At 41.3% G+C, this 24227-nt stretch overlaps 1 protein-coding gene and 1 long non-coding RNA gene across 4 annotated transcripts in view; one reads left to right on the top strand and one right to left on the bottom strand.

Annotated features, from left to right (window-relative positions):
• DNAJB6 (DnaJ heat shock protein family (Hsp40) member B6) overlaps window positions 1-24227 on the bottom strand; it is a 115295-nt gene that overhangs the window by 10393 nt on the left and 80675 nt on the right. For all 3 annotated transcript variants that reach the window (XM_027841102.1, XM_027841100.1, XM_027841103.1), the window contains one exon: window positions 2801-2998. In XM_027841102.1, the coding sequence (XP_027696903.1) occupies window positions 2801-2998 (198 nt within the window). The remainder of the gene's footprint in view (window positions 1-2800; window positions 2999-24227) is intronic.
• LOC114027169 lies at window positions 6972-22868 on the top strand. The gene is made up of 3 exons (XR_003567219.1): window positions 6972-7292; window positions 19595-19688; window positions 20480-22868. It is a non-coding gene; the product is annotated as an uncharacterized LOC114027169 (long non-coding RNA).

Below are 24227 nucleotides of genomic sequence, written 5' to 3'. Positions count from 1 at the left end.
AAAACCAGTCAGTGCCCAGAGTGCACTACAACTGGGGAAAGTCTCTAAACCTATTCGATTCAGAACTAAATTGATTCTGTACTCATACACGCTCCCCAATTGCCTCTATTTTTCATTCAATTACACAGGAAAGGGCCGATGCCTCAAAATCACCCATCTGCTTTTGCTGGCAACTCTCCATCTAGATTTTTGGTTTGGTTTGTGCACTGCAGTTGGTTGCTATGCCCATCCTGACGAAGCTTCCGAAGAGAACTTTCAACCACAGGTAGAGAAAATGGGTCACAGTACCAGGGGATTTAGAGCTGGAAGGGACCATCCAGTCCAGTTTTATAGATGAGGAAACTGAAAGTGACTTACTCAGGGTCACATTTGCAAAGTATGGATTCCACATCCATTGTTCTCACCACTACACACAGATACTTTTTGCTTTTTTCCAGGTCAGAGCATTCCTGGAATCACTAATTCTACCTTTTCTTTTGCATTAGAGATTCTAAAATCATAGATTTGGAGCTAGAAAGAACCTTAGCAGTTAACTAAGCCCTATCCAATACCCTTATTTTCACAGGTGAGAAAGCTGAGGTTTAGAAAAGTTAAATGACGTGTCCACAGTTGGCCCTGTCATTACTGGCTGAGCCAGTAATTTGAATCCAGGGCTCTTCTCCCATTTCATAAACACTAAAGTATGGTACCCTCCTTTACCATAGAGGCATAAAAACCTCAAGGGGCTGTTGTTTCTTTATGAAATTAAGCCCTCCAAACAGCAAGAAACAGGACCTTATCCCTTTGCTTCCCAGATCAGAGATTGCCCACGTTGCCTTTTAAGAGACAGAAGAATTTTTCCCATCAAGTTCTTACTACTGAGCAATGGAAGAAAAAAAATAAATTTGGACAATTCTCCCACAAGACATCTTATGCTTCTTTTCCCATGGGAATAGTTTGAGGGGTCCCCATTTAAGCAAATTGTCCAGTGGGTATTCTATCAGCATACCTCCAAAATAGACCCATTTGGCCATCTGATCTTATGATGGTCAACTCTCTCACTTACCTAGGTTAACGAACTTATTAACAAAGGGAACAAGAGACAGGGACAATGCAAAACCACCATTCATGCTTGGCTTTGGAATAGAGTCTGAGATTCACAGTTGGTCAGTGACACACACGTATGTGCACACACACGCACATGCACACTCATGCATGCACACACACCTACATGCACACCATGCCTATGTCTGCATCTAGACCCAATCCCCTACCAGTTTAGCACTAATAGAACCCCGTGGAGGGATAAAGGTAAAGGCAGCTGTAGTTAATGATGACTATAATTGGCTCAGACGGAAGAAAGGTAACAACTCTATAAATAGCTTTGAAATTCCACTTCTGTTTCGAAGCTCTGGATCGCAGCTTCCTTCTATAGCAGCCTTTTAAAATTCTTCCATATCTGATGACTAGGAGATCACAGGACTAGATCTGGAAGGGGCCCTTAGAGGTCAGCTTGTACAACTCCTTCATTTTACAGACGCGTAAACTGGGGCCAAAGAAGGTAAAGTCACCTGCCCCAGGTCACATGGGTTATAAAGGAGCAAAGTTAAAACAAGAATCCAAGTCTCCAAATCTAGCACTCTCCCAATTAGGCCATTTTGGTAACATTCTGCAATATGGCCACCCTTTCTGGCTCCCAAAGGGCAGGTTGGGGGGGGGGTGCCCATGTGGGGGCCATCCTATGACTGAAGGGGCAACAGATTGATAGGTGGGTTCAATAACACCTACAGTCCTAGATGGATGGATTGGGGAGAGGGGGAGGATGGGGAGACACATACACAATCTGAGGCTTCACGTTCATTCACAAAAGATCACTCAGCATAGCACAATCCTTCTTACTTCAGGGAGTCTTGTTTGGGAGGGTGTATGGGGAACTGAGGGGGACGACGGGGGAGGTGAGGACACGGTGACTTCTGTAGCGGCCGTGGAGAGGAAACAGATGCAACACGTCTTTGACACTTCAGAGACTTCCCACTTTACTAGGGCATGAGGGTATCCTATGGCTTATTACTGACACCAGGAAAAGGCATGAGAGTATTTTTCCATAGTTACAGAGTTCTCTACCTGCTCTACCTGTATGGAGCCCAGCAGACCTTAACGTTAAACATGCCCGAAACACAAGAATCCTCTTCCGTTTCCACAGTTCCAGGTTATGGGCCCAGCAAGTGTATCAGGGATGAGTGAATTAGAACCAGAGAACTAAGGCATTAGCTGCTGTAGAGTGGGGTTGAGGATGTTTAAAAATGAAGCAGCTCTTTGCAGTTACATGTAGCACCTTTTGTCCTGGAGTAACAATACACTTCACACACACAAAAAGAATCACACGGCACCCCACCAGATTTTAGAAGTAGGGGAAACATGGAGGTTTGGAGAGATTGAGAGTTACTTGAAAGGATGTCTGTCTCCTGAGTTAGGGAAGAGAGCTGTGAGTGGAAACCTAAAGCCTGCCACCAGCACTCTGATGCTCTGCCCATTTGGGCATCTCCCCTAACATCTCCCCAAGCCCCAGACACGCTCTGCCCAGGTCAGGTCAGAATACAACAGCAGTGGGTGTCGTCTTTCTCTTTGTTTCGGTCTGGATTGTGTCCCTCATTTGGGGAACTCTCTAGGTCTGCCTTTTTCTGCCCATCTGCACAGCTAAGGGAATCTGGGAGGGTGGAGTTATTCTGCTCCTCAGATATATTAGCTTTAGAACGCTCACTTTTGTGGGGAGGATGATGGGTACTTGGGGCACCTTTCTTAGCAACCTCTTTTTCCACACCTGCTAAGAATATGGGGGACTCCCAGCTGCTGCTGACCCGAGGTTTATCCTGCTCCTCCTCCACAGAAATATTTTGAGGCACAGGTTTGGAGGGAGCAGGCCGATTCATCTTCTGAGAACGGGCACTGGACTGGAAAGGCAGGGCATTCTGTCCTCTGCGGCTGCACTCCTCTGCAAAGGCGGCTTCATCTTCTACACCTGAAAGAGCACACAGATGCAAGAGGGACATGAGAAGGGTATTCTGGAAAATGGCGGCCATTGCACCAAGTATGCTAGAAGATGGTTCATTCACCCTTTGTCCCCTAGCAGGAACAAGATACCTAATGTTTACTTCGAAAAATCTGAAGCAAAGAGCTTGGCCTTGGTGTCTTTCAAAGGTATAGACTCCTCAAATAGAAGAGAAGGCACCATTTTTAAGTCCTTCACACAACCCATATCTTTCCCCATTCACATTCCATCTACTTCCCATTTCAGCTCAGCTTAGCACAGGTAGATAGGAAGAGGAAAACAGGAAGCACAACGTGCCATTAAACCCAATCCTGGACATTGCTGCCACTGATGTGTCCAATGTTCTTCCTACTGCATATTTTTGACAGCTTAATAGACAAATCATTTCCTAGAGCAATCTTGTTCTAGATTTTTTTTTAAATGTTCCTAAGGCAGACTGCCCTAGATAAATTCAATAATCACCATGCAGGGTGAGAAAGGCAAGGGATTGAGTTAATGATTTCATTTCCAGGAAGCTTTTATTCTAGAATCAGCAAGGAGCTCCTGAGTACTGAAGGCATTTGCTAACCATCCATCTAAAATGAAAGGAAGTATACTGTGATAGAGGTGGTATCCTAATAGAACTCAAAATGACAGCAACAGTGGAGTAGCCCACCAAATTCCATCCTCTACTTCCTGAATGACTCCAACTGGGAAGAAGTGTTCTTTCAAAGATTCCAGTCTCATTTCCACTGAACATGAGTCTCCCTGCCACCTCCTCCCTTGGAATTTGAAGATTTATTATTCAGAAAGTAGACATTTCTGACTTATTTTGCCAAGTTGTGTTTTTTGTTTCTGTTTTTAAAGCTTTTCAAAAATGGCGGTTGGTAATAGCTTTGAATGTTGGGTGGTTAGTAAAAACAAAATGCAGGACTGGCTTAGAATAGTTGCAGAATGATTTCAATTTAAATTCTCGGGAACTGCTTAGACCGGATTTTTGACTGAGTAGCCAGATGACACAGGCATAAATGAGAAGAGCTTGAAGCAATGGGAGAAATTCATTAATGTAATTTAAAAAATCCAATGATTCACCCGATGTGCTTAGCATCCAGAAGTGGTGCTATTCCCCCGTCCCTTCACCTGTGATGCTCTGTTTCCCAACTGAACGTTTTCTCCAGCTGTCCTCCATGCTTGAACACTCTCTTTCCTCACCTCTTGGCTTCCTTCAAGTCTCAGCTAAAAATTCCACTTTTTGCAAGAACTCTTTTCCAGTCCTCTTTAATCTTAGTTCCTTCCCTCTGAGACTGCCCTCCAATTTATCCCATCTATATCTTCTTTGCAAATAGTTGTTTGCATATTGTCTCCTCCCCCTAAGATGTAACCTTCTTGAAAGCAGGGACTTTCATACAGGAACAAAAAAACTGTTTTTTGCCATTCCTTGTATCCCCAACTCTTAGCACAGTGCCTGGCACATAGAGGACACTTAATGTTAGCTGATGGGCTGTACTCTAAAGTCAGGATACTTAGGAGCACAAAGCCAAACCAAGTATATTACTGTCACCTTCAAGCTTTGTACCTTTACTCTATACACATCTCACTCTTCACCAAATCACAAGAGAAATACTGATGGACCCTGGAGAATGTGATTTTATGGGGTTTCAAAATGAGTGCTTATTAAGAAGTGTTCCAGATTACGTCCCCCTGAAAGGTCAACTGCACCCTCCCCCATCCTGTGCATTGTGCTGTCCTCCATCTTTGGTTCTAGAAGCCAATAAAAAGAAGATACTTTGACGTTCTATGACGGGACTCACACGTGGATAAGATATTTCAGGTGTTTCATGCATCACCACTGGATCTAGGCGATAGAGACTCGAGTTTAAATTTACAGGTTCTAAATTTACAGGCCTTTGGAAAAGGCAGTATCTCCCCTTTTCACCACATTTCCAGAGTTGGATGGGACCTCAGAAGCCAGCAAGCTCTCTGCAACATGCCTGACAAATAATTGGTTAAACATGCCAAGTTGCTTCTTGCAATAAGAATTTTGATGTACTACAGTGTGCCATAAATATAATAAATGAAACCTGTTAACCACAAAATGTTTTCTGGAGAAACCAGACTTTCTCATTTCCTTTTGTGGCAACACAGCTGAAACTTCCTCCCTCAGATAATAGAGATCAATGAGTATAGGCCATAAAGAATCTTTTGGGATTTTATTAGATGATCTTATAGATAAGCTTATGTTCAAACTACCGGTTTTAAACCCTCTTTCAGGCTGGAGCTTAGGAATTTTTGCCTCAATGGTCTGTCTCCTTAAACAGAGAATAAATTAGATTGTGAGCATCTTGAGGATGGGTTTGCATTCTTTTATCACTTAAGGAAATTACAAGTCCTGTCAACCTCACCTAGTCACTCCCCTCCTTCCATGCCAATACAATCTCCCTTGAAATACAGAAAATAATCCAGCCCAATAATAATGCCTGTTTACGTTTATTCAGCACTTCCCAAGACGATGATTTCACAAGGGTGGAGTTCTCAAGATTTCATTTTCTACGCTTCTCAGGGATACGGCCTCCTCACACCCCCACCCCCACCCCCACCCCCATCCTACCTGCCCCAAAACTCTCCTCGTCTCCCAAAAGAAGTTATTCCAGTAGGCACGAATACAGGAGTCCTTCAGCTCTGCGACTGCCACATCCATAGAGATCAAGAGACCAGAACGCAGTGGTTGGTGGCCAGTTCTCCCATTCACAGTGCGTGATTACAACCAAAATGAAAACACGGAAACCTTGGTCTTTTGTTTCCCACCCACAGGCCCCCACAAGATCACTGGATCCCAAAATTTCAAGTTGGAAGGGACCTTAAAAATCAAAGGATCTGTAATCATACAAAGCTGGAAGGGACCTCAGAAGCCATCTAATCAAACTCATTTTACAGATGAGGAAACTAAGTCCATGGAGGTAAGGATCTGCCCACAGTCGCACAGGTGGGATTTGAACTCAGGTCCTTTGACTCTTTGCACTATGAATATTACAAGATCTAGGGCTGGAAGGGCCCTTAAGAGATTTAGGGTTCTAATTAACCCTGCCTAATGTCCCCTTGACTGTACAGATGAGGAAACCAAGCCCCAGAGAGGAGAAACGACTTCCCTAATAGTCACACTACTAATTAGTGACAGAACCAATACTGGAACCCCAGTTCTAACACCTAGTCCAACGTGCATCTACTAAACCATGTGGCCTGTAAGTCACCCATATAAGAAGACTTTTGATTTTTATTTTGAGATGCTAGTAGACAGTTTTCTAATAAAGTAGATTCTACCTAATGACTGAACAGTCACTTCATTCTCTGGTCCTCAATTTCCTCATTTCTAAAACAAAGCTCTCCAATTATGAGATTCTACATAGGTCTCAGTTTAAGAAAACAAAATGAAGAAAAATCCTAACGATGGGAGAATCCACGGACATGGAGGCAATAGCTTCAAAGGAACATGGCAGAAGCCTGAGTCTTCAAGCAGGTCTCTATGGACAGAATCTAACTGGGCTGATGGAAAAACTGGCCAGAATTCAGAATCTCCAGATGATTCAGCCACAAAAGGAGTATCCCCACTAAAGCTGAGGTGGCAACTAGAAACCGGTTTTGCTCCATCTCGGGTTTCTGCAGGATGATGCAGCAAGCTGAGAAACTCCAAAATGTTCTGCCTGCAGGGTGAGGTAAAGCCTAGCTTTGTAAAAAGGACAACAAAGCTCAAACCTGGCTCCCAACTAGCTCTCAGTCTACTTCCCTGTGAAAGGAAGTAGGGAAAAGCTACAGAAAACTATGGCACATTAGGCAGAGCGCCACTACATCCTGGTGGTAAGGGCAGAGTTTTTGGGATACATTTCAAAAAACCCTGGTTGTGAAACTGAACAGGAGGGTAGGTAGGAAGGGAATTTTGGTGGCCAAGTTTCCGTAAGCTCACCTGGCTGCTTCCTTTAATCTATGTGGTTTCCCTGGCTATGAGTCCACTGCCAGTCAACATAACACAGTAGAGTTGCTAATCAGTCAACCAAGGACAAGCTCCTTTGGCTTACAAACTTTAACCCCTGGCCAACCATTCAGTTTCTTTCTTACTTCCTTGGTAAGGAGTAGGCCCTGGGACTAACCCCACTTCAATTAACAGTAACAGATGTAAGTCACAGACTGGGTCCTAGCGTTGGAATGTTTGAAAGTTAGAAGTAAGTCCTCCTACCTTCAGACAGAACCACACCTAAACCATGCCAGACGTGTGAGGAATTCATGAACTCATGTAAGTACGAAAAATTTAATATATATCTTTTAATGTGGAGGATTTAATTTTTAAAGCTTTAGCTATGTGACATTTTGCCTTTTGAGCCTAATAAGAGAAAGAACTTCAATATACTTTCAGGTACTAGGAAACAGAGGAGCAATGCTCTCCATTACTCTAACTGCAGAGGTATTGGGTTGACATAGCCACAAGACTGGTGGAATACACAGCCAGATCTCCAAGACGGCACCACAGCCAGGAGTTTTTCCATTCACTGTACCATGACAACATATGGTAACATAGGCGACATGCCTAACAAATAATTGGTTAAACATGCCAACTTGGTTCTTGCCAACAAGAATTTTGATGTACTATGTGCCGTAGATATAATAAATGAAACCTGTTAACAACAAAACATTTTCTGGGGAAACCAGACTTTCTTATTTCCCTTGGTGGCAGCACAGCTGAAACCTCCTCCTTCTGATAACAGAGAATGAGGGCTGGATTTGGAATCAGAGGACTTCAGGTCAGTCTTGGTTCTACCCTTGTTAAATGTATGACCCTGGTCAAGTCACTTCACTTTTCTAAGACTCAGTTTCCTCATTTTTTAAAATAAGAGAGCTGGATTACATGATCTCTAAGGTCCCTTCTAGCTCCAAATCTATGAGCCTAAGAGGGGAAACCCATAGTCAATGTTAAGAGAACATTTTTGAAGGTGGCTTTGATTATATATATCACACACCAGATGTTTTCATTTCTTTTCTAAGCAGCCATTCCTGCATAAAATCTTTTTTTCGTTGCTTTTTTATTACTTTTATCATTCAGTTTTTAAAAAAATTATGAGTTCCAAATTCTTTCCTTCCCTCCAGCTCTTCCTCTACCCATTGAGAAGGCAAGCAATATGTCAATTATATATCCACATAAAATCTTAAAAGAGCCTTTAAAAAGTGATCTCAGAGGGAATCCAGTCCAACCCCTATTCAAATCATAAAGAGTCCTATACAACAATCTCAAAAAGTGATAAGTGAATTTTTGTCTTGACACCTAAAGTAACCTGGAGTCCACTACCTCCAAAGGCAAACCATTCCACTGTCAGACTTTCTTAATTATCAGGAAGTTTTTCTTTATGTTGAGCCAAAAAACTATTCCTTGTAATTTCCAATGACTGTTCCTGGTCTTGTCTTTTGTAGCTAAATAGAATAAACAAATCCAATCTCCCCTGCCCATTAAAACCCTTCAAATACCTTCTCTTCTTCAGGCTAAATATTTCCAGTTCCTTCGAATAATCTCTTTATCCCACGGTTGCTAGTTGCCATCTTGGTCACCCCTCCTCTCCATGTTCTCCAACTTATCCCTAATCCAATTAAATGTGATACCCAGATCTGGACACAATATATTTCCAGAGATTTTCCGGACAGGAAAAGTTCAACGGGCTATCCTGCTTCCCCAGACTTTGATATTATACATCTATCATACAGCCCAAGATTACTTTTTGGGTTGCCTACAACTGACTATGTAGCCTTCACACTATGGACAGCCCTGATTTAGCAGTCCAGTAGAAATCCCTACATCTTTTTCACATGGATTGTTTCCTAATCTGTCTTTCCCCTACACTCTCACCCATGTGCTACACCTTCTTTAAAATTTTTACTGTCAGTGTCAGCCCAGCATAAGCATAAGACAACGACAGTTTTGGATCCTAATTCTATCATCTAGCATACTAGTCATTCATGTATGGTATGCATTAGAGATCTCTTTCCATAGTTGCTTTATAGAATTTGGCTTCTGCAAGGGTTCTTCTTTCTTCATGTTTCAACAGATACTTCACACAGTTTATTGAACTTATTAGCAGAATTAATATTCAACCAAGCAAAACCACATTCTACCTTAAACACATTCTACCTTTTGGGGACATTCCTATTGGGCCTTGCTATCTATACTGCACTAATTTTTTCACTTTACTATGTGTGTTGGGTTCTGTTTCACATATGTAAGTAAATCTGGTCACTACAATGAGCTTGTAACTTCCTTGAGTCAATCAAGGGCAAACCGCCAATTGTACTTCATCACCCATTCAACATTCCCCAAACTGTATTTACTGAGCTGGCAGGATGGACAACCCTAGGAAGGAAATGGAAAACAGCTGAAAAATGAGAACCAAGAATTCAATAATGCCCTCCAACCCTATCCAAAAACTGCCATTGACTACTCTGTTCTTTTCTGGCTAAAAGTAAAATTAGGGCCTGATGAAACAAGAAAGAATCCTTTTTTTTTTTTTAAATGAAAACATATGCCCCATCATCAGAAATCAACATTACAATACTACAATACATACATTCACAGACGGACAGACAGTGAAGTACAAGAGAAAGAGCTCTGGACCTGGAGACCAAGAAGCCAGATTTGAATACTGTTTCCACCACTTACTATATACCTCATTTTATATGCAAGTCAGTTTCCTGATGTGGTGATAACATTTGCAATGGTTAGCTCACAGAGCTGTTGTAAGCATCAAGTAAGATCATTATGGGAAGATCTTTGCAAAATTAAAGCACTATCTAAATATAAGCTATTATCATTCATTATTATCAACATAAGTAGGTAGCACAAGGGAACTAGTCAGAAGCAGTCAGTAATCGCTTAAACAAACACTTGTTCCATTCAACTCAACCTTCTATTAACACCTTCCCCTCCTAATTTTCAGTGTTCCCTTCTTCAGCAGATTACCTTATGTTTAATTATCTATTTGCATGGTGATTTCCTCAGTAGAGTGTAAGCACCTTGAGGTCTAGGACTATTTCAGTTATATCTTTATATTCCCAATGCCTAGGGTAGTGCCTTGTACATAGCAGGTGCATAATAAAGACAGCAGAGTGGAAAGAACACTGAACTTGGGGTCAGGAAGACCTGAGTTCCAATCTGGTCACTGATACTTTCTAGGTATGGAACGCTAGGCAAGCCACTTAACCACTCACAATCCCAGTTTTCTCATCTGTAAAATGGAGATAACGATAGCACTTACCCCCACCCAGGGTGGTTGTGAGGATGAAAGGAGATAGTATTTGTAAAGCCCTTTACAAACCTTAAAGTCCTATACAGTGCTAGATATAAAGTGATAGCTAATAGTACTGTTGTTGTTAATATTAAATGTGTGTTAAATTGAATCACTACACATTGAGGAACAAAATTAAACATGAAAATGGATTCTGCCTTAAAAGAGATGACATTCTCAACATACAACATATACGCTCATCCCCAGGATAATATAAAGGAGAGCATGCTAATCAACCAATCAGCAAGCAGGGCCAATGACTGCCCTAGGCATTGCCTTCAAGGCGCTTACATTCCACCAACAACTTATCAAGTCAGGTTTCCACCTGCACTAGGCCTTAAAGGATTCTGAGATGTAAATTCAAGGAAAGCATTCATTCCAGGCCTGGGAGCCAGCCTTGTGTCCAGGCAGGCAGATGGAAAGTGGAATGCTGGTTTAGGCACTAAAAGGTACAGACAAAAAAAGGTAGAGAGAGGGAACTCACCCACAAGGATGTCTAAGAACATGAATACTGTAAATTTGTTTTAAATAGGTGCAAACATTAAGATCTATTCTGATTACTACTACCAACCAGCAGGAGACTACCCACTAATTGTTCCCCACCTGCTGCCACCCACTCTCGAGGAAGCTTTTAGTTCTGACCATGGTACTTTCTGACACTGTGAAAGCATCTGTGTTTGAGTCACAGAGCCACAGGCCCTGGCCATTTGCCATGCTACAGGCTCAGAAAAGCCTGGCTGCTTCCTGATTCCCCATGACTGCGGAATACTTCCAAAGCCTCCTGGAACCTTAAAGAGGAAGAAAAGGGAATTGCAGTAAGAGGATGAGGTACAAGGGGATGGCTAGGGGAGCTAGCTGCTTGTAGGCAGTATGGCAAGAGCACTTCATTACTCACTGGGGGCCATCCCTGACCCTCTGTTTCTTAATTTTATAAGATGGAGGGGTTGGAAGAATCTCTAAGGCCCCTTCCAGCTTCAAATCTATGAGTCCACAATTCTGGAGAGAAGAGGCAACATTTAAGATGTCATCAGGACTACAGACACCAAAATTTCCCAAATCACCAATACTTTTCGAAAGGTTGTGGGATGGGGGAAGGGAGGGTGGGCAGGAGAACACAGCAACACTCCTGGTAGGCACAGGCCCTCAACCAATGAAGACCACCACCTTCTCTACAACAGACAGTCTTAAAGCAACCTGCTCAGGGTTGCTCAGGGTCAGAGGCAAGGCTTAAACCCAGAATTTACAGGCTGAGACCATCCACCAACCAAACCATGCTGTCTTTCATCTGGGCTGCTGTTGGGGATTATTAGGCATGTTTATTTACTGAAAGAAAAAAATTTTGCCCATTTTCCAAATCTGTTTGTTTTCTCTCATTTTTGGGTAATAATAACAGTTAACATTTATACAGCCCTTATATTTATATAATTTATATAATTAACTCATTTGATCCTCACAAAAACCCTTTGAGGTACATATTATTATCCCCTTTTATAGTTGAGGAAAATGAGGCTGAGAGAGGGTCACACAGCCAGGAAAAAGAAACCTCTTGTGACATGGAAAGATGAGCGTAGGTTTTTAAGGGTAGCCTTGGATGCCAGCATATCTCGAGGTCCAGCTAGCAGGCCAGCCCCTGGCCAGGGCAGAAATTACTTTCTCACACTTAGGTAAGTATTTATTTTAAAGTTTAACAAAGTCTCTAGGTGAGGCCATTTGTGTAGCTTGGGAAACAGAGGTTCTGAGAGGGGAGGGACACAGGAATCCAGGCAAACAAACCCCATGTTCTTCCATGATTTCATGCTGCTCTCTTCAAGAAAAGTTATGGGCCACAGAAGGATGGATTTTGGGTAGTGACCCTGAAATGACTCAGCAAACTCCACACAGGGACTGGAAGCCACTGACTGCCAAGGTTAAGAGCTATTTTTTTTCCCTGGCATTGCCTAAAGCCATTTCTTTCTTCCCAAACCTGTTCTTAGGCTCTGAAAAGGTAAAGGAAAGAGCTGGGGGTGGGAAGGGGGAAGGGAGGAAGGAGGGAGACTATGAAGAGAGTTAAGAGAAGCTATTCTGTTTGACTAGTAATACCAGCATACAGCTAAAACACTTCTCACCCTTTTCTTGTCACGGGCTTAGAAAAATTAATAGGGAGGGGGAGGTAGGGGATTTAGATCTGGAAGAGATCTTAGAGGTTATCTAATGCAACCTCTCCATTTTACAAATGAGGAAACTGAAGCCCTGAGGCATTAAGTAACTTAATGAGCCAGGTTGGTACAGGGAAAAGAAGCTGTCTTTCAAGTCAGAAAATCAGATCCATATCCTGTTCCAATGAACCCATTTCTTCAGCACCCACTCCCATCTATTGGCTCAAGTTTTGTAAAAGCAAGCCCACACGATGCCAAGGCTGGAGACCAGCGGCCGGCCAGCCCTGCAGAGCTGCCACCTGATACATGAGGACCCCCTACGGTTACAGAATGAGAGCACCACTGTCACAAAGGCATCAGCCTCTTGGCTGGGCAGACTGGCTCCTGAATTCCTAGGGTCTGGTCAGCCCTTCCACTCCTCACAGAATCATCTACAGACTCAGCCTCCAACTGGGAAAAGCAGTCATGGGCTCAAAACCATTTTAAATACACAGGCAACAGTTACATTTTTCATTTAATTCAATATTAGATTTCTAGTCTGTTTTCTGGGAGGAAGGAGAGGTATAATGCTGAATTACAGGACAAAATATCATCTATGGACTCTGAGTAAAGTAGGAGCTGATCTTTTTCTGCCCAGCTCCATACAGACTGAACCTAACAACAGCAACCAGCAAGATACCCTGGGGTATGGAGTTCCCAAAAAAGAGATACACAGGTATGGATCTCCCAAGGGTGGCTATCCAGGTTGATAAAATATGGTATCAATTAGAAGCAAGGCAAGGGTCCCTTTTGTCACTCCCACACCTAACAAAATAATGAACAGTAAAAGTAATATTCAGATTGGAACCCAGCTATCTGTATATCCACAAAGCTCTCATGCTGGATAATGAGCCAAGGTTTGCCCCAAATTCCCAGCGGAGAAGGCAGTTTCATGCCAGGGGAAGCTCCTCTAAGTTAACTTTTGCTTAAGCCCAGGGGCTTTGCTGTCCCATCTCACCCACTTCCAGGCTTTGGAGGAAATGAAAATTAGCCTTTCCCCCATCAAAAGGAAGGGGGGAAGGGAAGAAAGGAAGAGTAAGGAGTAGACTACTGTCCTACAGCAGATATGTTAAACAGGAAGTCAGTGGTATACAACACTCCAGAGTGCAGCTGAACCAGATTAAAAATTGGGAAATATTAAACAAAATAAATTAAAATGAAATAAGACAATGTTAATTTGTGGTTCTCAAAGTCAATATACAACTACAGGAATCCTTACATATGGTATACTAGCCCCATTTCTATCTGAGTTTGACACCACTAACCAAGAGTGCGTATGGCACTAAGAATTCACTCTTTGAAAAGCTTTGGAGACACTATTTTGGTTGGGGGAAGGGTGGCACAGAGGAGGAGGAAGAGGAGTGGTTTTCTCCTCCAGTGGGTGTATATTAAAAAGTAGGCCAAACAGCTCAACAAAAAGGAGAGCAGGAAGGAAAAAACCAGTCTGTACACAATTCTTCTGAGTTATTTACCAGCAGAGGGCAATATTGCATATGAAGAGCTCAAAGCAAGCAAAACATAGCTTCCAGTGTTGCTCAGGAGCATTCTTTTCAAGAAGATGGATAACGTGTTTGTTTGCTGCTAGAGACTTCACTTGTTTGCAGTAGCTTAGACAAAATGCTTAACAACCACCATGACAACACGAGCCCAGGAATCTGATGAAGGAGAAGAACTTCTAGCAACACTGGCTCTATAAGGGGACAATGAGAACTATGTTTTGCCAACTGTGGCAGGGGTGACGATGCAATCTGGTTTTCTTCTGACCACATGAAAAACTGTTGTAAAACGCAGGACGCCATGGACTGGGAAGGCACTTGCTCCTGCATGCCCATCCTGGCTGTTGTTAGAATGGAAACTCCATGGAAACAGGGGAATGTATCATTCTTTGTAGCTCAAGTGTCTGGCATAGTGCTCAGCATATAGAGCAGGCATTTCATAAATGCTTGTTGACTGTGCATACTGCTCCTTAACCTTTTACCAGGGGACTGCAGGCAGTGGACTCTTTTTAAGGCCTAACAACAGACCAGAGAGGTTTTGTGGAGCACTTCCACAAGACTCACTCCCCTCTCCCTGCAGCCTTCAGGGCAAAGCTGTGGCAACCATACAGGTAGTAAAGAGTCTGTATATGTTCTCTTCCCACAGAAACTTATTTAGCTGCCAAATATGACTCTATTATTTACTTTCTGATGTACTCAAGGGCACACTGCAGGTTTATGCTATTTTAGGCCTATTAAATTTATCACCCTCCTGTGTTCGAAACCAATTTTAAAAGAGGCAAAGTTTAATGGTAGGGGAGGGAGCAGACTGGTTGCAAATAAACGTTTGAAATTTCCAGAAAATACTTAGCAAAAGGGTAAAATGCAAAATTAATATTCAATTTGGAACCCAGCTCTATATTTATAAAGCTCTCATGCAATCTAACGGGTCTTCCTTTCCAATAACAACAGGGTTATTAAAAAGATCGAATGCGATAGCACATGTACAGTGATTTGCAAACCTTTATTTATGTTATATGAAAATGTTAGCTATTATTATGTAAATATCATTGGCCCATGCACCATGAGGGCTCAATAGCTTCAACTCGCTTTTCTAGTAAAGGCCTGCATGTAGCTGCACATTTCACCAGTTGTCCTTGGGATCAGAAGCATACATTTGTTAGGCAGCTGACACACGATCTGAGGTGCAGGCAGTGTCACAGATAAAGGCTACCTGGTCCAAAAGAAGAGGAGGGAAGTGGGGGAAGAGTACACATAAGAAGTCTTAGTGACTCCATGCCCTCATCGCCTAAGTTAACAATTAGCCATTCCATCTTTTATATAGCATTTTAAAGATTAAATTTCCAACTAGGAAAATATACACGGTTCATCTCTACATAGCTGGAATTGCAAAGTGTGTGGCAGAAGAACAGGTGAAAGGAAAGATTAATATTTTCAGAACAGAAGGGAAGGCAGCAAGATTGGTTGATATAATGCTGTACTTGAAATAAGTAAGATCTGGATTCAAATCCCATCTCTAACATTAACTGTATGACTATGGATAAATCACAATTTCTCTGGGTATCAGTTTCCTCACCTATAAAATGGGGATAAAAACCTGTAATACCTATCTCACAGGATTGTTTTGTGGGTCAAATGAGATAACACGGAAAGTACTTTGCCAACTTTAAAGCTCTTTATAAAAAGTCAGTTATTATTATTATTATTATTAGCCAATAAGGCAATTCTAATTCTTTTTTGGTCCCACACTAAACAAATTTACAAAAAAGGCAACCAAGATTGGGATTAATTTCTTTGGGCCATAGAAGGCACAGAAATTTATAATCCTTGGGGTACTGGAAAAAAGCCAGTAACAAATGATATGTATTCAGGAGGAAACTTCTTGCTATTTTCAGTGTGTGTTGTTAGGGCACATGACTTTAATTAAAAAGACAGAAACCCACAATAATATACTTGTCATTAAAGATGTGGATGTAACAGTTCAAATCACTCTCCCTAAAACATAACTCGAAGTAGCAATAAACATTGAGCCTTGACAGGTTTAGGACTGTACCCCTACCATCAGCATTATAAAGGAGGTACCTCCCTCAAAAATAGTTTCTGTTCTCCGTCCACAAGGTAAAATGACCTCTGTATTACAAATCTTTACTCCTAGAAGGTTTGGACTCTTAACAGCTGTTTTCTGCCTTGTGATAATTCACAATCTTCTTTCAAGAACTCAACCCCAAAGGTGACATTCAGGTTGTAAGCTCAACCTCTCTGGAGCAGAGGTTCTATTTTTATACTCAGTAATAATGAGATGTGCCATTAGGTCAACCATAAAAGTTAGCACAAGCCTGAAAAAAATTATATTGGGCAGGGGGAAAAAAGTGAGAGAAAAAAATGAATGCTAATAAGAATTAACAACCTAAACCACAGGTCTAGAAATGTAGGCTAATTCTCAATACCCCCAGAGCGAAGAGGGCAAAATTCAAAATTTAAAACTTTGAATTCCGGTTGTTATTCTTTGTGGTTACGTTGATATAACAAGCACTATGAACATAGATGTTATGATATGAGGTTAGCAAGGTGAAAGAACAATTTGGTAGGATTATCAGTCAGTCTTAGGGGATAGGGAAATAGCCCTTTCCAAATAAGTGGTAGTGTCTTTTAATAGGTAAATGACCTCTACAAAGAGCCATCTAGAATAATTAGGGTTGGTCAAGATTGAAGTGATCAATGGTTTACTGAACCCAGGTGTAAGATGCTAGGTTTATCAACTAAAGTTAACTTTCGCCCCCCAAAGTATGGAAGAAGGTCCAACATACCAAAATATTCATGGCATACTACTTTCAGGGATTGTCAAGAACTGAAAACAAAGTCGGTGCCACGTAACTGGAGAAAGGCTGGATGAGCTGGAGTATATGAAATGCAATGGAATATTTTTGTAAAACACGACACAAATGAGGTAGCTAGGTGACACAATGCATAGAGTCCTGGATTAGGGAGTCTGTAAGACTTGAGTTTGAGTCCTGCCTCAGATACTGTGTGACCCTGGCAAGTCACAACCTGCCTCAGTCTGCTCATCTGTAAAATGGAGATAATAGTGGCACCCACCTCATGATTTTGTTGTGAGGAACAAATTATTTAACATGTGAAGTGCTTTGCAAACCTTATAAAAATATATAAACTTACATAATAAATAAAAAAATAATATACAAAACAAATATAAACCTATAAATGCCAGCTATTATTAGCTATTATTCAGAGAAACATGAGATTAGTATGAACTATGGCAGAGTATAATCAACACACAAGCATTTACTAACTGCTTAATACGTTCCAGGCAATCTGCTAGGCACTGGGGACACAAAAAAGGCAAAAACAACGAGCATAAACAGCGCCAAGTAAACACGGAAAGGAAGCTCAACTTGGAGTAAGTGAAAAATTAATACTGGTCCAGGGGAGGAGATGAAGTCATGTCTGCCCTTCCACAGAGATGTAGGGGACAACTAGAACAGAATGCTGTACACTCTGGCAGACTGTATGTATTCATTTGTCAGTTGTTTTTTTCTTAATCCCTTTTCTTCATTGTAAGAGGGTTCACTTTTGAGGTGAAAAGAGTGTTATCTCCAGAAATCATTTTGTATAAAAACAAAAGACATCAATAAAAAAAAGTATGGAAGAGCAATTAGTTTGTCACTTGCTAAGAATTAGCTTTTGCAGATTTATTTTGGAATTCATGACCATATTAAGCTTTTAAGCATGAGAATATTATCTATTAAGCCTTTGAGGGATGTGCTAATCCCATGATGAGTAATGTTCTGGCTTTTTCCAGCATTTCCTTAAATATTAGTCACCTTCATGCATCAATGCAGAGAAAAGTTAATTTCAAATCTCTTCTAACAGTATATTTAACACATGTAACTCTTCAAAGGCCAATAAAAATTCTGGGAGGTAGGAGAGCCATGCTCACTATTAACAGATCTCAAAACTTGTGTTTCAAATACCATAGGTTGACAAAGACACTTTTTCAAATAGGATTTCCTTGGTTTAACTTAAGGATGGTAACAACAGCTAAGATGTATCTAATGCTTTAAGGCTTGCAAAATGCTATAGGCAGACAAGCGCATACATACATACATACATACATACATATATATACACACACACACACAATACACACGTATATAATTTCATCAAAAAATCTCACTAATAATCATTATAGCCTTGTGATATACCACCAACCACTATTATCTCCATTTTACAGAATAATAAACTGAATCACAAAGGGATTATGTGACTTCTTGAGTCATATTGCTAATAGGAGGCAGAATTAGAGACTCAAACCCAGACCTGACTCCAAATACAATACTCAGAATTCAAACATGCATAGGATCATCAGTTCATAAAATCAGCGATTTAGACAGAGTTAGGTGAGGCCTCGGAAGTCTAGTGCAAGACCAGAGAGGTTAATCAATTTGCCCCAAGTCACAGGTCTTAAGTGACAAGAGAGTGGGATTTGAACAAATGCAGAATTTGGGTTCTATCTACTTTATTTGCTTTTGCCCCACTGTTTAAACTAGGTAATGCTAGATGACCATCTGAATAGATCTTGGCTTTCTTTTGGTTTAGTGGAATGAAAACCATTTAGAACCACTTTCTCACCACCCTAATAAGTACACAAGGGCAGTTTCACCAAATTAGGATAAGCTTCAGTAAGTCCCCAGTAGTCTTACTTAATGAACAAAAAGCAGATGACTATCTTTGTCCTGCACATCTCCAAGTAAGCAATTCCAAACATTTCAAAAATGTTTTAGTGCTCAAATACTGCATTTCTGTTGAGGACTCTCACTACCAACTGAATCCGCTAACACCGCAAAACTCCACAGAGAATCAAATTATTAAGCCTCACAAATCCAGGCTGCCCCAATTTTCTTGTGCTCCAAAAGAGCCTCAAATCTCCTTGAATTTTATTCAAACTGCCAACACTGCAAACTTGAAGAGCGACAATTGGTCAAGCACCTTTCCAGAGTGCTAACCCGAAAGACGCGACCCCATAATGAAAGGCCAAATAATTTTTAAAAACAAAACAAGACAAAAATCTGTCAGTATCCTCTTGGGCTAAAAAAGGCTGAAATCATTCAGAAGCTATCCTTGGAATGTAATGGCAGCTGTTACACTTGCACCATCATCTCACATGCCTCTGTTCTTTCCCAAACTGGAGAAGTCCTCAGGCCATGAAGGAGTTCAGTTGATAAAATGCAAATGAAAACATGAACTCGACTGCTCTTTTCCTTAAATACAAACTGAGTAGCTTTGACCAAATATGAACTGCTTCCCAAGGAATGTGGAGACTGTGCTCTCTTAGTCCCACACTATTCCAGCAATGCATGCCACCTGAACCGCATTTTTCATGATCACTCCAGTCAAGGCAAAGCATATGCCAACATGTACTTCACTAAGGAGTCTGACCAGTCTTTGTTGGGAGCCTCACTGGGTTGGTAGGGGGCATACACTCATCTTAGAAATTAGCCAGGGCACAAACTCAAAATTGCGGTGCTAAGTAGTCTCATTCTAAGGGCTTGGGATGTCATCTAGCCCTTTTTTTTTTTCCCACAGATGAGAACACTGAAGCTCCAGTAGTTCATGAAGCAACTCAGAGGCAGAATTGTGCAAGAACAGACCACTTTTATAAGAGTGAAAAGACCTAACTGTAAGTCTAAATGGGCAAATTGTCTCAGTTCCCCCAGCTCAGCTGCTTGTCTCTAAAACAGGCCTCCTTGGCCTCATCTTATGTATGGGTGTTGGTTAGAAAACAATATCATAAACTGCAAAATGCCAAAAGAATTTGAAGTCACAGAAATCACAGAGGCGGAATTAGAACCCAGACCTCGGGACTCCCAGGAGGGCTCTTTTCACTATCCCACACGTGCTATTTCTTTACATGGCTCTTGCCAAAGCTAGGGTCCAATGGAAAACCAAGGTTTCAAATCAAGCGGCACATCAGGGATTCCTAGGAAGCAGCGCCCCGAGATGGCCAAAAGAGCACTACTAAGCACTAAGTGCAGTGGTAATCTAGGCCAGGTTTGGGGGTGGCTCCCATTCGACAGGCTGTTTGTCAAGCACTTAGGGTCATAGAATCAAATATTTAGAACTGGAAGGGACCTGAGAGGCCATCTATTCCAACCCCTTAATTTTACAGTTTAGGAAACTGACACAAAGGAAGACTGAGTGACTCGCCTGAAGTCATGTGTCAGAGACAGGGCTCGAACTTGGGTCTTCAGACTCCAGTGTCAATGTTCTTCTGCTCAGTGTTTAGCTACACATCTCTTAGAGGGGTTGAGAGCAAGTGTCTCAAGCCAAGGCACCAGTAGGGAGGAACAACATGGGACAGAATCCCACTAAACATAGCAGACAAATAGTAAACTGAGCTGTGTGACCTTGGGCAAGTCACTCACCTAGACCTGCCTGTAATGTCTTTTTTTCTCTTTTCTCTCAAATTAGGACATAGGCCTAAACGACCCTTCTCCGGCTTTGGGAGCCAGAGAGAGAGCAAGAGGAAAAAAGGTGACAGGACAAAGAACAATGGCCCAAGGCTGGTCTGAAGAACTGAACCCAATTGTTCTCTCACTCAGACCCTTGGGAAATGATATGCCTTTAGGGAGTTTATAGTTTTCGTCTGGCTTACTACCCCCTCTCAACACATTACAACACAGCCACTTGACAGCACTGCCAGTTCACCCTGTTCCTCCTTCTTACAAGTTAATTTTGTCTGGTGATGCAGTTGCCACCCATTAGGACTTGAGCAGTTCGGGGTGGAAAAAAGAGGCTGGAAGAGAAGAAATGCCAACATCAGCAATGACCCTGCCCTTCTACCTACCCTCCCCTCCACAGCCTGCCTAAAGAACTGCTAGGGACAGAGTCGGTGTGTACACACTCGCTGGGGTAAGGGGGCAGAGGATGAAAACGATTTAGTTATTTTAACTCCCAGTTCTTCAAATGCAGACCCAAAGGAATGATTCACGCCAAAACAAATCTTTGCAAATGAAAGCCCTTATTGACAATAACTAAAAATAGATATGTAAACCTATTCACCCCAAATTAGCTCACAGGGCTGCCTTCTCCATCAGTCCTCTTTTATCATGTTGGAAACGGTTCTGGTGCTGTGGGTGACTTAACCATCATATGCTGTAATGCTGCTCACAAGAGTGGCTTTTATAATTTTTAAAGGAAAAGGAATAACTATAAAATTATGAGACAGCTGAAATAAATCTCTAAAAGATAACTTTACAGGCTACTAACAAAACACTCCAAGCAGTGACATTTTAAAGAACCTAATTTCTCCAAGCGTTAGCCACTCTGTCAGTGTATGTATTTCCCACAGAGAACCAGTCCTTTTTTTGGTTATGAGGTCGACACTTTCATTCAAGATCTGTCCCTCCTCAAGAAACTTTGGATAAAATAATGCAAAGACCTAGTAAACGAAATGCCAATTGGGAGAAAACACAGGCATATACCTCAACAAGCACAATAAGGACATCTTGAAAGGCTGCCCATAGGACAAAACATTGTGCAATAAATGTTTTATTCCTGATTCATTTCTGTAAGGGGAGAGACACCGTTTGCAGGGCAGGTCACACCTACTGCACTGGGCCACTTTCAGGAAACTCCTCCTGGAAATTAGAGGCTATCTGCTGAAGGTTTCCCCCCCTTGGATTAGCAGGAGGTAGGCAATTATCTTTAGAAGGGACCCAATGAAAAAACTCTGTAGCACAGAATTTTCTCTCCAAAGGCTTGTCACCATAGAAAAGGTAATGGGGGTGGAGGGAGGGCTGGCATTCATCAGAAGCACATAGCCCCAAGTCTTAGGATCCCAAGATTCCAGCCCGATGTGGCTTCTGAAGGTCATTACTTGGGACACTGCTGCTGCTCCATGGATATATCATTCACTTGAATGAGATTTGAGTTGTTTCCTTAATGGTCCCTTGACTATGACTTGAAACTCAAAACTAATCCAGAAAATAGTATAACCTTGCGAAGGTTTTCACCTGATGTTACAATGACTTCAAAGGGACTAACTAGGAAACCACAGGAATAAAAGGAAGTACACCTATCCCACAACATACAACATAGATGTTAAAAATTGCTCACAATACAAGTAACTATAAACGAATCCTATTTTACAATGGCACCAGAAAGAGGGGGAGCTGTTGCTAGGCTGGCCTTGTCACCCTCAGTTAACCAACTATGTGACGTAATTGTTTAGGTAGGATACTAAACGCAGTATCCTTTTCATGATCTTTCCTCTTAGGGAGTTTCAGTTCATGGTTAGGATAGGCCACATGCAAACTTTTTTTTGGGGGGGGGCAGACAAGGGGAAGTTTGGAGAGAACTGTTTGAGGGTTTTTTCTATCCACTTGATTCTCCCATGATAAAAGTTCATTTAGCATTAATCTACTCTGGGGCCACATTCTACTTCTCTGTTTCCAACACAACCAGAAACAACTTAAGTTCCATTTCTCTGGCACTTGTTAAGCATCTCCCCCACTAACAGATTCCCATGATGCTCCCTGGTGAGGTGAGGAAGATGCAAGCAGAGTGAAAGTGCCTGCAGGTCCTATACAAGCTGGAAAGGCTTCCAGTCCCAACCATCCAACTGGTGATGATACTGTCATTAGAGAACCAGTCTAAATTCACCAAGGCTCATCCCCAGGTTGGTTGTGAGGAGATGAATTTTTCAACCACAGCAATTCTCAAAGATTACCTATTAAGTTATACAGAAAAGCTGCACTCTGCATTTGTGGAAGGAATACCCACACTTACACATTGCAGATCCTTGAAGTATTGAAGTCTGAATAAATAGAGTCTGTACGACCATGTACCTAGGGACTGTCATTGCTCAACTCATACACTGTTTCTTGTATTCATGCCTAGAAATACTGTAACTGACATGTTATAAAAAATGTTTTAAAGTTTGACTAATGCTTCAGACATCTCTTTTGAGTCTTTCACAGCCTTGTAAATTAAATACATGGGCATATTTTCCCCCATTTTACAGATGAAGAAACTGAAACAGAGAAATGATTATAACTGGCCCATGGTCACAGTTAGTAAGGGTCAGAGGAAGGATATGAATACAGGTCTTCCTGTCCAGTTCATCACTCTGTCCAATGTTGACACAACGCACAGGCTGGCTTAACTCTTAGCACATTAGAAAGTAAGAGCTGAATACAATACCCATTCCTATTAAAAGCACTAGAAAGCATAAAATAAGTATCTATCTAAAACCAAAAGCAAACATTATCTGAAATGTGAATAAACTGGAACCCCTTCCAATAAGACAAGAGGTGAAATAAAGCTGCCATTATTATAATTATTATTCAATATTGTACCAGAAATGCTAGCTACAGCAAAAAGAAAAAGAAATTGAAGGAATAAACACAATGAGGACACAAAGCTATCACTCTTTGCAGATGCTATGATGAACCCGAGAGTCAATCAAAAAACCAATCAAAACAAACTTCAGCAAAGTTGCAGGATTTAAAATAAACCGACATAAAACATCAACACTTCTATATATTTCTGACAAACTGCAACAGTAAGATATAGAAAGAGAAATTTCATTTGAAATAACTACAGACAGTTATAAAATACTTGAGAATCTACCTGCCAAGAAACACAGGAACTCGATGAATACAATTACAAAATATTCTTCACACAAATAAAGGAAAATCTAAATTACTAGAGAAATATCAATTGCTTACAGGTAAGAAGAGCCTATATAAAAAAATAACAGTACTACCTAAATAATTTACTATATTCAATACCATACCAGTCAAACTACTAAGAAATTACTTTACAAAGCTAGGAAAAATAACGATAAAATTCATCTGAAGGAACAATATCAAGAATATCAAGTGACCCTAGCAGTGCCAGATCTCAAACTACACAATAAAGTGGTAATCATTAAAACAATTTAATACTGAAGTTCATCAATGGAATAGATTAGGTTCACATTATACAGAAGTAAATGATCACAGTAACCCACTGTTTGATAAACCCAAAGATACCAGCTATTGGACAAAAACTGCTGGGAAAACTCAAGAATATGGCATAGACCAATATTTCACACCATATACCAAGACAAGCTCAAAATAAGTTAGACAAAAAGGGCGATATCAAAAGTGAACTAGGGGAGCATGGAAAAAATTACCTGTCAGATATAAGGTCAGAAGAGTTAATGACCAGGTAG

Source organism: Vombatus ursinus, unplaced genomic scaffold (genome assembly GCF_900497805.2).
Source record: "Vombatus ursinus unplaced genomic scaffold, bare-nosed wombat genome assembly UNPS02014852.1, whole genome shotgun sequence".
NCBI classification, from domain to species: Eukaryota; Metazoa; Chordata; class Mammalia; order Diprotodontia; family Vombatidae; genus Vombatus; species Vombatus ursinus.
Note: the sequence above shows the minus strand (reverse complement) of the source record. Positions and strands in the feature narration are given on the sequence as shown.